Raw genomic sequence first — 15,865 nt, 5'->3', positions numbered from 1 at the left:
CGGGCACAGCTGAAAGGAAGCGAGCGGGGCCTCTGTGCAGCTGGCTGGGGCCTTTTCGCCAGTCTGCCCCCGGCCAACCGCCCTGCGGGCTTTTAGTCTGGGGAGGACCCATGTCGCTGGAAGTTACTTAGCTGGCACCCCCCATACCTCTGGTGAGGCCTTCACCATTCCTGGGATCCTTCCGCCCGTGTGTGTGTTGTGGGGGGGCACTGCATACCTAAATCTACATAATCTGTGTTTTAAATTTCTCAGCTAGAAAAGCATCAAGTATTTATCCAGCCTTGTCTATATAAATTATACCACCAGGTTACCAAACGGTTCACTAAGGGAAGGTTCTCTTTACACAAATGCGCTGGCTAAAAGCGAGCATGGTGGAATTAGAAGGGCAGGACTTTGCAACCCCTAATGAACGAGTGGCTCCAGGCAAGACCACCGTGGCTGCTACCACCACAGTAAGAGACCAGACGTTAGATGCCTCCCGATGGAAGTCAAGAATACCACCTAGGGAGGAGTACTGCTAAAAAACAAAACCAAACAAAACCAAAAAAAACCCCAAAACTCTTACTCTGCCTCCCAATTTAGAGGAAATACAGGTGAGAGAAGCCAGTGAAATGACCCCTACAGGGATGCAGTCAGTAAATTCAGACGGTGGGAAACGATGTAGGATCAATGACCTTATTTCCTCACCAAAAAGCTTATAAGGAAAACAAAAGAAAGGTTGTTGGTGGTGGGGGGAAATCTATAAATTAAGATTTATTAAGGAACATATCAATACCAGAAAAGGACATAGTTTACTTGGATCCTTACTCAAACACACCGGGGAAATTTAGACACTATTTGACAATATTAAACAATTATTGTTAAATTTTTTAGGCATGAAAATGGTATTGTGCTTATACATTAAAAAAAAGTTTTGATACAATATCCAGGGTTTGCTTTGAAATAATCCAGAAGAGGGGAGGTAGACGGGCAGGGACCTCGAGGAACAGCCTGGCCATGTGCTGCCAACCAGCGGAGCTGGGTTATGGGTACCTGGGCTTCATTATGCCACAGCAACAAGTTAAAAAAATTAATCTCCTACTTAAAAGGTATCCACAAAATTGTTATGAGTGGTTGCCTTTGGGGAGGGAAACCAGATGGCTGAGAAATGGGGAGGAGGAGATTTACTTTTTGCCGTTTCCTGTTCTGTGCTGCTTGGATTTCATACCATGGTTCTGTAGTACCCATTCATGAACATAAACTCATTAAAAAAAAATCACCCAATTTAAATAACAAACTTCAAAGTGAGCTCTTGATCATACTTTTCATCCAAGGAGTGCTTTTATTTCATTTTCTCCCAAAGAACAGGTTAGGTACAACAAATTAGTTCCATCTCATTATTGGAGGAGAGGGTGTTGTGTGCAGATGGAGGGGAACCGACGTGTGTGTGTGTGTGTGTGTGTGTGTGTGTGTGTGTGTGTGTGTGTGTGTGTGAGAGAGAGAGAGAGAGAGAGAGAGAGAGAGAGAGAGAGAGAGAGAGAGGGAGGGAGGGAGCGAGCCTGCGACGGCAGGGCTGTATCCTGAAGGTTCTTGGATGTGTGATACTTGAATGTGGCCCTCGGGGCTCAGAGGACACAGTCAGTGTGTGGTTCAGAACTCTGCCCCGTGAGTTCTTACGTGTGGAGGGGTGCGTGTGCTGGGGTGTGGGGGTGGCCTGGGAGGCAGTGAGGGACATAGAGATGGGGGGCTAAGGAGCTAAACCCTTAGAGCCGCCAAAGTCATTTGCAAACACAAGGTATGAAACATAAATAACAGTCAGCTACTCTCCTTCAATCCAATTTCTAAGCAGTTGTGTGATAGATCAATTTATAAATCGATCAGCTGTCCAATCCACCTTCTCTGCTGTTGCCACCGCCTCTGGCCCGGGTTGGGTCAGCCCAACTCCGGTGGCAGGGGACGGGCGAGGCCTCTGTAGAGGGCAGAGCGGGGTCACTGCAGCTCCCTGAGCAGCAGGAGCACGTTGGCCAAGTAGGGGTTCTGCTGCTCGGGGGCCCTGCGCAGCTGCACGGGGTGGAGGCTGGGGTGGGGAGGTGTGAAGCGCATGGGGCAGTACAGCTCGTTCAGGAGCAGCCAGGTGGAGTCCGGGTCTACCTTCATCAAGTGGAGGAAGACGCTGTGGAGAGAGGAAGGAGTGAGTGGAAGGTTCCAGGAGGGGAGAGGGGAGGAGTGTTTCAGCTCTACCCAGGAGGCTGTTTACTGGGCTGTTTGAGAGGAAACTGATAACAATATCAAATCACTTCAAATAGCAGAACAAACCCACTTTAGTTCGTAAGACAGGACCAAAGCCCAACAGATACAGAGGTAAACAGCGTATCCATTGACATAGAGAAAAACAGCAATTGGTCGGAGCAGAACAATATTGATAGCAAACAAGCTCTTGGCAAAGAAACAGGTTGCGCTCTGGGTGTAAAGCAGTTTTCAGAAAGAAGAAAAATGACAGGGCCCATCTCTCCTTACAGGCTCCCAGGCCCAGCCGGGGTTGGGGTGGAGTGGGGATGGGGGCAGCAGAGGAAAGCAGGTGGGGCTGGACCAGGACAGGGCTCCCTGCCCTGTTTGGGGACCCTGGACATGAGTCTCCAGGTCCTCATCATGGGTCCCCTGGTTCACTGAACTCAGCAGTTACACACTCTCTGGCCACCGAAAGCCATGGATTCTTGGTGGTCTGGACACATACTTGAGGCTCCCGTGAGGAGTCTGCTTACCCCCGGGCATCGGAACCGACAGGACACGCCGCCCTTACTCTGCTGGGGCAGGACCGGCTGAGCCCTGCCTGTGACCTCTGGCAGAGATATAGCACTGATGTCCTACACATGACACAGACAGGGCTCAGGGGCCCAGGCCACTGAATACCACACCCACCAAGGCTGAGGTTTTTATCTTGGTCTGAACTTTGGGGTCACAACCCTTGCCTCTGATCTGCTCAAACCCTGTTTCTGAATGATCAACCACGTGCCCGGGGCCCCTGTACTGGACAGCCCAGGCGTAAACTTCACAACCCGGCGGTGATTCGGAGTCTGGCTTCCCAACCCCAGCAGGCCGCGCCCTCCCAGTCGACCTGCCCACTCAGAGGCCTCCCCAGGCCACCTTGCCCAGGTGGGCTGCCCCTTATTTCTCTTTCAGGATACCTTTTCCAGCAGTCGCCGACTACTTGGTTATTGATCATCTCCCTTCCTCACAATATAAGCTCCCTGGGGGCGGGGACCGCACCCCTCTGTTCACTGCCATACCTGGGCCCTGGCACGGCACGTAGTGAGCATCCAGTACGTGCTCGTGGAGGGAACAGGTTCTCGTTTTAATGGGGACTGAGCAACTTACTACGTTACACACTAATGACTGAAGATGACACCCCTCTCTGGAATATTTACATTCTATGAAAGGATCTGAAGGAGAGATTAACTGCTCACCAAGGAAAGAACAAGGAATACTAACAGGATCCAAATTAACAGAGACATCACTAGCTATGTGGCTTCAGGAAATTATTCAACTTGTCCCTCTCTCAGTTTCCCCATTTCTAAAAATGGAGGCGATACTTCACTCAGAATTTTGAGGTTTTTTAATTTTTCTTTTAAGAGACAAGGTCTTGCGCTGTCACCCAGGCTGGAGTGCAGTGGCGCAACCACAGCTCACTGCACCCTCAGACTCCTGGGCTTAACTGATCCTCCTGCCTCAGCCTCCCAGGTAGCTAGGACTACAGGTGTGTGCCACTGTGCTCAGTTAATTTTATAAAGAAAAATTTGTAGAGATGGGGTCTTGCCACACTGCCCAGGGTGGTCTCAAACTCCTGGTCTCAAGCAATCCTCCTGCCTGGACCTCCCAAAGTGCTGCGATTACAAGCATGAGCCAGTGTCTGGCCCCTTGCCGAGGTTTAAAACACAAAACAAGCCCTATACAGAGTCTAGCATGTATCTGATCCCTACTTACCAACTAACAGTATACAGTATCTATTTGATGAATCACATTTTATTCGTCACTATTATTCTTAGGAGCCTCTCGTACACCGTTGCACATTAAATAGGAACTTAAATGCTTGCTAAATTGAACTCAATTTTGGTTTTTAATTTCATTCATCTGAAAAACCTATACCCTCAGGGAATTTGGGTCTAACTGGGTAAAGCCAGCATTGCTATCTTCCTTAGGTTTAACAGACGTGTGCAAAGGAGGCAAGGCAGGCAGGCTGGCGGTGGGGAGGGAAGGCAGGGGACACTTAGAAATTTTCCCTGGCCTGTTCTGTGCCTAAACAATTTAAGTTTTCTTTGCTTAGGATAATCTTGTGTTTATAACCTCCATGGTGGTTGCTGTAGAAGTGATTAGAATATTCTAATTCGTTGTTTCCACTTCACCGCAGAAAGGAGATGGGGCCTGCGTGGGAGACAATTTTTGTTTAAAAACAAAAATATCTTTGATAATTAGAGTGGCAAGGGAAATTATGAAAAAACACACCAAAAATGGGAAGCAGATTTCTATTTACACGTGACACAGTTGACAGTTTTCCCTGGTGCCAAAGACTGTTAGAATGCAAATGGTTTCATTCGATTATTTTTCTCTTTCAAGAGCTGGAACAATTTTGAGCTACAGCATGGCGGTCTCCCAGCTTCAAGGAATACTTTTATCTGGGCAACACCCAGCAAAGTGGTGCCACGGCCCAGCACAGTCAGAGCTGTGCACTGACTTACATGGCATGAAAACGCTGCAGTGTTCATTTTCTGAGCCCTTCTTAACATGCTAAATGCAGAAGTTGTATTGGTTGGCAGGAAAGGAAAAGGAAAGGAGTCACCCTCTTTGCCCTGCAAGATCTCCAAATAAAATGCTAACAGGGAAGCAAAGGAAAAACGTGTGCAAAGTTCAGCTTCTTTTATTAAGCAAGAGCCAAACTCTTGGAAGGATTGTTTTGGGTCTCATTTCTTTGCTCTTAAAGGGGCAGACGCCCCAGAATGGCAGGCAGCAATGCAAGTTTGTTCTCCCGCCTCTGTGGCTTGGATCAAATTATTTTGCCTTGTGAACCTGTTTCCGCTTTCTCCAAAGGAAGATGATCACACCCGGGCCATCCTCCTCACAGGTTTGTTCTGAGGAGATGAGGTGCAGGAAAACACTTTGAAGTGTAGAATGAAAACACGGTTCCTTCCAGAGAGAGAATGTGAGCGTGTGTGTATCTAAGGCATGATTATCACTACCGATCCTAGCAGCACCGCCATGCCATGGATAATTCTCAGACGCTCCAAAAAGGGCAAAACATTTGTCGTTCATCTCACTCACAATTTCCTCCACACTACTTGGTGGGGGTTCCAATTCTCAGCCAATGGGGTTCTAATTTCACCCATTATTTTCAGGAGGAAACGAATGCAATGTACCTTGGTCTCCGCATGCCTGAAGTGGGGACCAAATACCATGCCATGCAACCAGATGGCTGGCAGGCGGAGCTGTGCGCTTGCTCGGTGAGAGGCAAGAGGCCCACTGAACTCTAAACACTGACAAATTCTGAACCTGGCCCCTTGTTGGTTTTAAGCCCCCAGGAGCCGAGCCTGGGGCCCAGGAGGTCTGGTCTGAACGTTCAGCAACCAGGCTTTGTTCCAAACTCTGCTACTACTTTGTCCTGGGGCCAGTTCCTGCCCAGCCTGAGCGGGGAAGAGGGACCCCCAGAGAGTGAAGAGCTGGAAGCTTATTAGATCTGTTGAAAGCCTTCTTTGCATAATCCAAAGCCAGAAGACAAAGACAGGACCTCTGCTTTGAAGTAAGTGGGGTAACTGCCTTGGAAAATGTTCCCAATACATCTTGAGACACGGCAGAGATGGCTGTTGAACATGCCAAATGGCCAGTTCCATCTTTTTTCAAGCCCAAAGAGAAACACTTTAAAAAAAATATATGTACACCATTTAACTCCTGAACGAAAATTTCTTTCTCCTCCCCCCAGGCCCAAATCACTGGCTCCAGGGAGCACAGTTATCAAGAGATTATCTGGTCCCCAGAGTATCGGGAGGCACTCAGCTGTGCCTCATGCCTCCAAGTGTCCTGAGGCGAGTGATTATCTCTCAATAACCTGTAGGGCCATGTAGCTCAAATGATAACTTGACTTTAAAAAATTTAGAACTCGCTGTTAGGCAGTTTCTAAGCAACCTCTGTTTCCATGGCAAAGAAGCCTGGTGTTTATACTGATTTTTCACTTAAAATGCGGTTTTATTGAATTTCACTCCATGCAGGCAGCCATTTCCCTGCACTTCAGCCCTATCCACGACTGACGGGTATCAGTAAGTACCTAATAAACTCCAGATGCCAAACCATCAGAAGCGGTTCATTCCTTTATGATCAATATTGGGGTGCTCACAAAGGCGAGGAGGTGGGAATGGGGAAGCAGGACCCGTGCTACTGGAGTCTGGTCAGCGAGGTTTGGGTCTTATCTCTTTGTGGTTCATCAAACATTTATCAGCACCTGGTCCAGCCAGGCACTGTGTGAGCTGCGTAGGACACAAAGATGGATGGACAAAGGCTCTGGCCTCAGGGCTCCCTGTCTGGTGAGGAAGGTGGTGAGGGCCATCCTAGAAGTCACGTGCGGAGTGGCACCGGGGAAGGATTCCTGAAGAGGGGCAAGGCAGGCTGCTTCTCTGTAAAGAGCGCGGGGGATCAGATCAGTGCTAAGATTCCTTCCAGCTCCGACAGTCCAGAGCAGTTTTCAATCAAGGGCGCTGGATCATAGCCACTCCCTCAAATATGGCAAAACCAAGAAGAAACCCCTCTGCTGCTGAAGCAAACATTACAGAGTATGTCCTCACCATCTCCGTCTAGACAACATCTGCTCAAAGGGAGCTCTAGAAAACTGCCAGCCAATCAAGGCCCAGTAAAGCTAAACAAACTGTAACTGAAACGCAGGGCTTCCAGCTCTCCCGGGTGACAGGCTATTCTTTCTCTGTCAATTACTTGCTTGAGGGATCTGCTGCTCCTTGTTTCTTTCTGGATTTTTAAAATGCTCTCATGAGCTGTCCGGGTAAATGCCAGTGGTAAAGAATTTGTGGCTTTGCGATCTGTTTGTTTATTTATTTGGGGCTTCTAAAGAAGTTATTCAGGGATGTCTCTTTAGGAACACAACACAGGCTATCTCTACATATGGGCATGCAATCGGAAAATAAACTCACTTGCTGGAAAGCAGGAATATCCACAAAATTATTTTAGTTTTTCCATTGTTCCCTCTCCGGCAGAGCAGTCTCCGCACTCTTCTTTTCTCTGGTCATCTCTTCTCCCATCACTCTGTGCATGCCGATGCTGTAAATGAGGCTGTGTGTCTCCTTTTAGACAAATGGATGCTCAGAGTGTCGGCGCGCCCCAGCCAGCAAGCAGTGGGGCTGTGTTTCCATACTCGGTAATTTACTCTAATGGGTCTCGGTTCATTGGTTAACCAGTATTTCAAGCCTGTCCTTTCTTGCTATTCAATTTAGCTATCTTCCCCTGCGCGGAGGTCGTTTTTTGTTTCTAAATGTTGGAAATGGAGGATTATGACTTGAAGCAACCATTTACTCTCCAAATAAATACTACCAATTACCTTTGCAGCTAGACATATTCGTTAGACTTAACTATATTTACCTGTTCAAAACCATTCATCTATCGATCTAACCCTGACACACATACTCAACACAGAGACTCATGTGAAAAATATTTAAATGCAACAACGGCAGGATTTAAAACCATAAACACCAGTAAGAAGCATACAATGCTAATTGTGCCCTTAAAGTATCACAAGACAAAGTATCATAAATGCAGTGGAATGACTCCATTGCTTTTGCATATTTAAAAGGATATGGCACTGAGAGACCCAATCTGCTATAGACAATTCAGAAATAAGCCAGAACCTAGAAGGGTTTAAATCCCACAGGGTGGGATTTAAAAGCGGCCCCTTCCATCTGGCCAATTCTCCTGCCTCCAGGCCCTCTGCAAGCCTAGATCCCAAGACAGTGCTGCTGGGCAAAGACTTCAAAGTAGCCTTCTGTGCCGAGCACTGTAGTGGCTGACTCGGGCCTTGGCTTTGGCTCGCTGCACTCTCAGGCCACATTCCATGTCTCCTGCCCCTCCCTGGAAGGTATGTATCCTTGGAGATAAAGACATCTTTGTAGCAGCCTACCTATTTTGTACCGCCCTACCCCGAACAATTTTCCTGTAACCTGTGCTTTGGCTCTAAGCATGGATGCCTTAAGAGACAGCTCTAAGAAATGTACTTCTGTATTTACTGCAAGGATGTTGAGGATATTAGTCACAACAGTAGCCAGTATTCTAAGATGACCCACAGAAAAATTTTCTTAAGGTTCAGTAACAAGGAAAGCTATACTTCTTTCTGAAAAGCTTTCTCTCCTCTTCTTTTTAAAACTCTTATTCCAGTATTCCCTGGAAGTTGCACAAAAGATTGCATTTCCCTCTTTGCTCTGTTAGGAAGCATAGAGCCACTTTGAAGGCTCATCTCTAGCAAGGGTGCAGAGCTCTAACTGTGCATTTTATATGTAAACCTCAACTCTGGCTTTATCTTGTTTTTGCTTTTATTATTTTTCCCTTTAAAAAAAATCTCTTCACTTGCTTCCTTTTTTCCTTTTTGCATACACTTATTATAAGATGCTTCAAGTCATTTTTGGAATAAGAGAAAGTTAAAATAATGATTAACAACCACTACATATTGACTTTTTTACTCTGTGGTGGTATTTTGTGCTAAAAAAATTGACATACGTGACTTTTCTGAATGCTTATAAAAATTGTATTAGGTGGAATAATAGATGTGCTTATTTCAGTCTTATAGATGAGAAAACAGAGACTTCGAGAAGTAAATCAATCTGCCCAAGGCCAACTCTAACTTGGTATTCATCCCTGAAATCTCCAAATCCAACCATAGTAGTTGGCTCATAAGAGACCCCCCCCCCACAATCTTTTAAATAAATATACACTTACAATAAGACAATGGAGACCGTTTCCCTGGCTACTTTACTGGTACTGAGATCACATTTCCTCCAGCCTCCAAGGTGTTTAGACGGGTGCCTGCCAAGTGATGAAGTGGCTACCCGGTGGGATGCCACGGCTCCTGACAGCTGGAGCCCGCTCTGCGCAGGCAGTGCAGCCACCAGACGGCTCCGCCATCAAGCGCATCCTGCTCCCAATCCAGCACTGCACGCACCTGTGCATACACGCCCCGCGCTGGCTTTCCCTCTGGGTGGCAAAATGGCTGGCGCTGGCAGGTTATCAGTGACATGACAATGCCAAGGAAGTAGGGAAAGAATTGGCAGTGTTGGATTTAAGGAGCACAGAGGTCTCCGCCTTCCGATCTGAAACCCAGCAACCCATGCTGTTTGTAATCTGCGTGGCAGATGTCTCTTATCTTGGACAGCAAGAAATCGGGCCTATATATGCACAGTGAACAGCTTCAGATCTGAGTGTATTTTTAGAACAATGGGCCTTGAAAAGAAAAGCAGCAAGGCCTGTCGTAAGATGGATAATAGGAAAGCTAACTACTTGGGTCTGGATTTGTCAACTATTAATCAAGTGTCAAAAGGGAAAATATTAGCAGTGCTCTCATTTCCATGCCGGGTGCGATCCAAGGGGGAAACGGCTTTGCAGTCCAAGCTCAAACAAACTGCTGATACCATTTAAGGGGATGAGCTACTAATTTCAACTCAGCTGAACTAACGGACCACTTCTGATCCGTTCAAATACAATAGGCCGATGTGTGGGTAAAGAGAGGAGTTGGGGCTCTGACGGGGATGAAATGAATGAGGCTGCGCCAGTCTGCACTAGTCCAGGGTTTGAAGGCACCGCCTGGTTCTTTGATGGGCTGGGATCCTACTGCTAGAAAGAGAGCGGGGAAGTCAGTCAGTAAATGAACCTTCAAACCTGGTCCTGACTTCTCTTGCAAACGAGGGTGGGGAGAGGTGGCACAATTAACACGAAAAAGAACCTTCTGAGGTAAAAACCCCTGTTTGGATTTCAGTAAAGATGAAGCAGGCTTACAAAAGAAATACTGTGCCCAAGTGTACATAAGTGTAACGTGCACATAATACGTCATATATCTGGTAAATTTATATGCAGTGTATCCTACATAGGATACATATATGTGTACATATATAGATACACCTTCGGAACATAAGCACAGAGGCAGAGGCCGCCTGTCTTATTCTAATTTCAGTGCCTAGAACAGTGCCTGGCAAGTAGCAGCTTCTCAACCCATCTGGAGAATGAACAAACACCGAGTGGACTCCCTGAACACATTAACGCACACAAAGACCCTGTGAGAATGGGGTTATTATCACCCAGTGTATAGAGGGAGAAATGAAATGAAAGGAAACTAAGTCGTTTGCTCAAGGTCACACAGCCAGTAAGATCTGAACCTAGCTTTGTCCAACCCAAGATTGTTGCCTTGTGCGCTCATACACAACAGCTAGGCAGAGAGCTGGAAGGGCACCCCCCACCCCCAAACCCCAGTCAAGGACTACAGCAATAACAGCATCCGGTGCTTGCATGGCCAGAAGGTACACCAGCTGGTCATTACCTGCTGGCACCCTGCAGCCCTACCTGGGCTCTGGGGTTCACAGGTTGGGGAGGGATGCGGATGGAGACCAAGCAGCCTAAAAGCTTTGTTCCTTTATTATGAGACTTGTCGGGCATGGACTTCATCTTTTTAAAAACAGGTATTGCCTAGTTTTGTTTCCTTTTAGCCTAGAGCAGAAGGCTTATTAGATGATAGAAGACTTCACTGCAAAAGACAGGGAGTCTCAGAGGCTGCTAAGAGACTGGCCCAAGGAACGAGGTTTTAATGGAGTTAAACCAGGCTGAGTCCTTGTACCTACCGATTTGAAGGAAAAACAGAAATTTGGGGTGTATGCTCTCATCTCAAATTCCTTTCAAGTATGGGAAAGAAAGCTCCATGACCAGAAAGGCACAGAAGTGTGGAGGCCCACTGCATGCCGAGACATCTTGGAGGCTCAGAATCAAAATCAGTTAAGTTTGCCTCTGCAGAGACGGGGGAGTGGCTGATCTGACCTGTTATTTGTAACCTAGTGCTTACCCTCAGGGATACTACCTTATTTTAGCTCCTGGTATGCTGACCCCTCCTCCCATACCCCAAATGTGATTTATTCATTTGTTATCCATTAAAGTTATTTAACTAGATGGACTTTGGGGAGCTGGTTTTGGGGTGTGTGTGTGTGTGTGTGTGTGTGTGTGTGTGTGTTTGCATCGACAGTTAACAGTGACACCTGGTGGTAACATACAGCAAAGTGAGACCCTGCCCCCACCCCACCCCCAAGCTGCAAGATTTACGCCCCCTCCATACGAGGCACATTCGCTAGATAAAAGCATTAAACTGGAATGGCATCTCCGTTCTTAGCATTTACAACCTTGGTTATATCAACCACCCTCTGATCAATTTCCATTTCTAGAGTTTACAGCCTGGATGTAAAAGCCTGCCACAAAGGCTATATTTAATATGACAAATTAAAAAGCAAACACAGGCTTGGTCATTCTTTGGAGCCAGGAAAAGCAAACAGGAGGAAGGAAAAATCCAACCATAATGCACATAAAGAACTTTTATGGAGCCACCAAGTTTGCCTCCATCCCAACACGGTGAAGGCTGCCCCAGCAGATCCTAATCCACTGCCAGAGGAGCCCACAGACACGGCTGCTCCGTGGGCCAGGGCACATCCACTTCCTTCCAGAATGTGGGGGGCCTTGGAGCAGCCCTCTGCCCCTAAAGCTCCCTCACCAGCCCCCTGGTGGACAGAAGACCCACTTCCAAAGCAAGCTGGTCATCTGCCCAGGGTAGAAACTCACTACATCTGGTCATCTCTGGACAGCTCTTTTATTGGTTCTTCTGAATACTAAGCTGAGACTTTTTTTAAGGCCCTGGCTACAGGGCTCGCCCTTAGGCTTTTGCAAAGAACACACAGCTTTCTCTTCGTGTGTGTGTGTGTGTGTGTGTGTGTGTGTGTGTGTGTGTGTGTCTTGCTCTGACTGCTATGTGGAGAATACCTAGAGGCTGGAGGGGCAGGAGTGGAAGTGGCCTGGCCTAGACTGGTGGCTTGGAGGTGAAGAGAAGCAGACAGTTTTGAGAGTGATTTTCCGAGTGAGGCAGGCAGGCTTTACTTTTGGTAATGGATGTGGGGTGTGAAAGAGAAGAACTGAGAACAAACAACTGGATGGGCGGTGGGGCTGTCTGCTGAGACGGCGACTTTAGCCCGTTCAGGGGACCTCGGTGCTGCTGCTGAGACGGCGACTCCAGCCCGTTCAGGGGACCTCGTTGCTCAGTACCAGTAGGCATGGCTTCAATGTCAATCAGCTCAACAACCTCCCTCTCTTCCCACAGGAATGAGGCTCACAAAGAGACCAGGTTTCCTATTGTCTCAGGCTTCTTCTCCATTTAGAGAACTTATTAATTTCTGAATCAAGTTGCCAAATCAGCTCTTGATCAAGGACAACACTGATTTTTTTCCTGACTTCAAAGTAAGTCTGCAGGTGATGTGTGTATGAAGCAATCAGCCTTGCACTTCCTCCCCCTCCCAGCCAGTCAGAAGGGAGGTCATCTGACTCAACCTTGAACGGAATGTGCTAGAATGCACTGGAGCAAACAAAGGGAGCTGCAGTGAAGTGGTCTGGCTGTATTTTCCTCTTTCTGAGGCACCCTGAATACCAACTCAAGATTCAGCAAGGTCCAATCCTGGGTTTAATGGCTTTCAGCGGCAAAAAACAGAATTAGAAATGAAAAGATAATGAATTGAGAATATTAGCTTGTTTGATGGTTCTAAACTTGAAGGATGGGATGGGGTGGGTGTAGGAAAAGTGGAATGGAACAGGGAATGTGAAAATCAGCTCTCTGTAACTCTTGGTCTTAACAGGCATCTAAAAGAATTTACTGCAAGACAAATTCATTACACTCTTGAGTTGTACTTTAAATCACAGCACAATCAGCTTCAGGGGCACCGCCCAGGAAGGACTGTTTTCACCCTAAGTTGGCTCTGTAAGGAACAGGAATGACTGGAGACAAGAAGCTCGTTGGGATGCGCCCCGTGCTCAAGAAACCACGACTGATTCTGGGACTAAGAGATGTGACAGGAAAGGGACAGGAAGAAAAAGGAAACTGGGGAAATCAAGAGGAAAAAATTTCAAAGGACAATAAATCAATTCAAAAGGATATTCCCGTCACTCCCGGGGAGCGCAAGGTTTGTAAGGGAGCAAGTTGGCTCTCCTCATTCCACAGAGCAGCCTTTTAGCCCCTCGGGGAATGAGCTGACTCCTACCTCCTACCCACTAAGGATGATCAGGGACGTGTCTGCAGAAGCCTGGGAAGGAGGAGGGACTCTGCTCCGGGACACAGGGCTGGTCAGGTTGGAGGAGCTCCAGGGCCCACAGCAGCACACAGCACCAGGCCGCACGGCCCAGCTTTCGCCCCAGCAGCAGGCATCCCAAGATGGGAGTTCCAGGATGCAGGCTGCTCCCAGCTGGAAGGAAAGCTGGGGAAAGAAGGCTAAAATGCACTTTGGGTCTCAAGTCAGGGGAATGCTGCTGTGCTCAGAGTTTCAGCTCACGAGTTAAAATCCTTCAGTATTTAAGGAACCAGAAGTAGCTCCTTCTGCTAGAAGTGGTACAGCTATTCTCTAATAAGCATGGTCAAAACTCCTGGAAATTGGAATCATGTAATTTCAGAATCAGAAAAGGCCCTTTAAACCATTAATCTGGTGGTTCTTAATGTTCTTTGGATCACAGACTCCTGTTAGAAATGGATGAACGGTGTGGATTCTCTGTCTAGAAAAAGGTATGCATGCACCTGTCTGCACACACATACAATTTTGCATGCAATTTGCAAGGGTTTGTGGCACTGATGCCTATCTAATACCCTTCGTGGAGTGCAGGTATGCCAGATCAGAAACCCAGTGCTTTTGCTCTGCCGTTGAAGAAGCTGAGGTATGGAAAGGTGCTGGTACCCAGTTGGCAGGCCCAGAAGTGGATCCTCCTTGGACCAGGAGGGTGCTGTGTCCCCTCAAGCACATTGTCTTTCTGCTTTTTGACCCTCTGGAATTGTTGCTGACATTGCAGCAGAGGAAAAGGTTACTGGCAAAGAGAAATGCGTCTAGTAAAAATACCATCTCCAGAGTTGGCACAGCTAAAGAAATCATCTTAACCTGGCAAGGAGAGAGAGAAAGAGAAAAGAGAGCAGAGATGCCTCAACTCTTATCGCCATTAGCAAATCATCTGTAATTTAGAACAAACGTAAAGAGATGTGGGTGATCAAGCAGACGTACCTCCTGGCAGCCTCTTGTAATTTCACGGGCTGTTTGGCGCTGAGGTAAATCAAGCAGGCATCAGCCACTTTATTCAGGTCACCCTCACCTGCAGAGAGGAAAAACAAAACAAGCATCAGCCCTCAGACTTCATTTGGGACAAGCAGTGACCAACTGCTGTCTGGGGAAACTGGAACAGCTAGGCAAGATGCCCTGGGCTCTCTACTCCATCCCACCAAAGAGCACATCAAGATAAATGGACAGATGAGGCCCAAGGGAAACTAAAGGAGGTGCACTTGAAGGGAGAAGATGGGGCCCGACTGAACAGAGCGCAACGGCAGGCGTGAGGCAGATGCAGAGTGCATGTGTTCAGGTGGGCCCATTCGGTACTCACCTAGGTCCAGTCTCTCACAGAGGGGGCCCAGGCCCTGTAAGACAGCCAGCTGCAACTTGAAGGCCAGTGTGTGTGAGTAAACTGGTCCAGCCCTGGCGCTGATGGGAGCCTGGGTGACTAAGGAGCCAGCCAGCTTAGGCAGGACATCTTTGCAGAACCGGCTCCGTAGAAAGTCGCCACATTTGCCTCCCAGGGTACGCAAAACCTGCAAAAACATTCCCCCAGCCTGGTGAGTAAACATTGCCAAGGCAGCAGTAGAGCTAAAGAATGCTTGGTAATTGAATTTCATCTAGGTCTCTACTTGGAAAAAAAAAAAAAATAGAATTACTGCTGTTAATTCCTTGCCCATGGTTTGTGATTCTGACAGTTATGAATTTGGAGGTCTTTGCTCTCAAGGCATGGCTGCTTCTATCCATAAATACAGATTACACGGAGAATAATTCAAAGGAATCTTGGGTTGGATGAATATGATTAATACCTTGATTTTTCTCTTTTTTTTTTTGGCTTAAAAAAAAAAGAAGATCTTAAAGCAGTTCACATAGACCATCTCTTGAATCTTCCTAACATCCCTTGAGAACATACTTGTGCTTTTAACTCTAGCTGGCTGAGCAAACACAAACATTAAGGCCCAGCTGCTGCTACATACAGGCATCAGGAGGGCGGTGACCGGGCCGAGGTCCCTGGGCTGAACCAAGGCAGGAATCCTGTCACTGGAGCTGACTTGGTGTTCCTTCTGTTCAACTGCACAATCTCTAAGTACATCACCCACATTCTATCTTTCACAACAGACAGTTTCTTTGCATGTCTCATTTTAAACTTTCTCTAGCAGAACATATTGAAACGTTTTGCCCCGCTGCACAAGACTGAGTACGCAGGATAATAGGAATTTCTTTAAAAATTGGTAAGCGAGGCAAAACCAGCACACAGAGCATTTGCCAACTTTGCAGAGAACAAGGCTCTCATTCCAGGTCCCTCAGCTGGACTGCAGAGTTCTACGGACCTCAGCTGTCATCGACATGTCTGCACATGAGAAAAGCAGCCTCAGTCACGGCGCACACATCTTTGTATTTTTCATTTTTCTACACTTACTGTCATCTCAGATAATCTATTGATTTTCATAAAGAAAAGCAGCACATCTGAATAAGATTTGGCAATATCTCCCCACCTCTCCCCTAACCCCCCTCTTTTTTTTTCCCCCACA

General features: G+C 47.2%; 1 protein-coding gene across 1 annotated transcript in view; it reads right to left on the bottom strand.

Moving 5' to 3' along the window:
* Positions 1–1,683: 1,683 nt before the first annotated feature.
* The window catches only part of TTI1 (TELO2 interacting protein 1), a 28,562-nt gene continuing 14,380 nt past the window's right edge, over positions 1,684–15,865 (bottom strand). The window contains exons 5-7 of the mRNA XM_012662814.1: positions 14,665–14,869; positions 14,292–14,379; positions 1,684–2,152 (exon numbers count right to left, since the gene is read on the bottom strand). Of these exons, the coding sequence (XP_012518268.1) occupies positions 1,969–2,152; positions 14,292–14,379; positions 14,665–14,869 (477 nt within the window). The 3' untranslated portion in view covers positions 1,684–1,968. The remainder of the gene's footprint in view (positions 2,153–14,291; positions 14,380–14,664; positions 14,870–15,865) is intronic.

Source organism: Propithecus coquereli, unplaced genomic scaffold (genome assembly GCF_000956105.1).
Source record: "Propithecus coquereli isolate 6110/MARCELLA unplaced genomic scaffold, Pcoq_1.0 Scaffold780, whole genome shotgun sequence".
In the NCBI taxonomy this organism is placed as follows: domain Eukaryota; kingdom Metazoa; phylum Chordata; class Mammalia; order Primates; family Indriidae; genus Propithecus; species Propithecus coquereli.
This window is presented reverse-complemented; position numbering and strand designations above follow the sequence as displayed.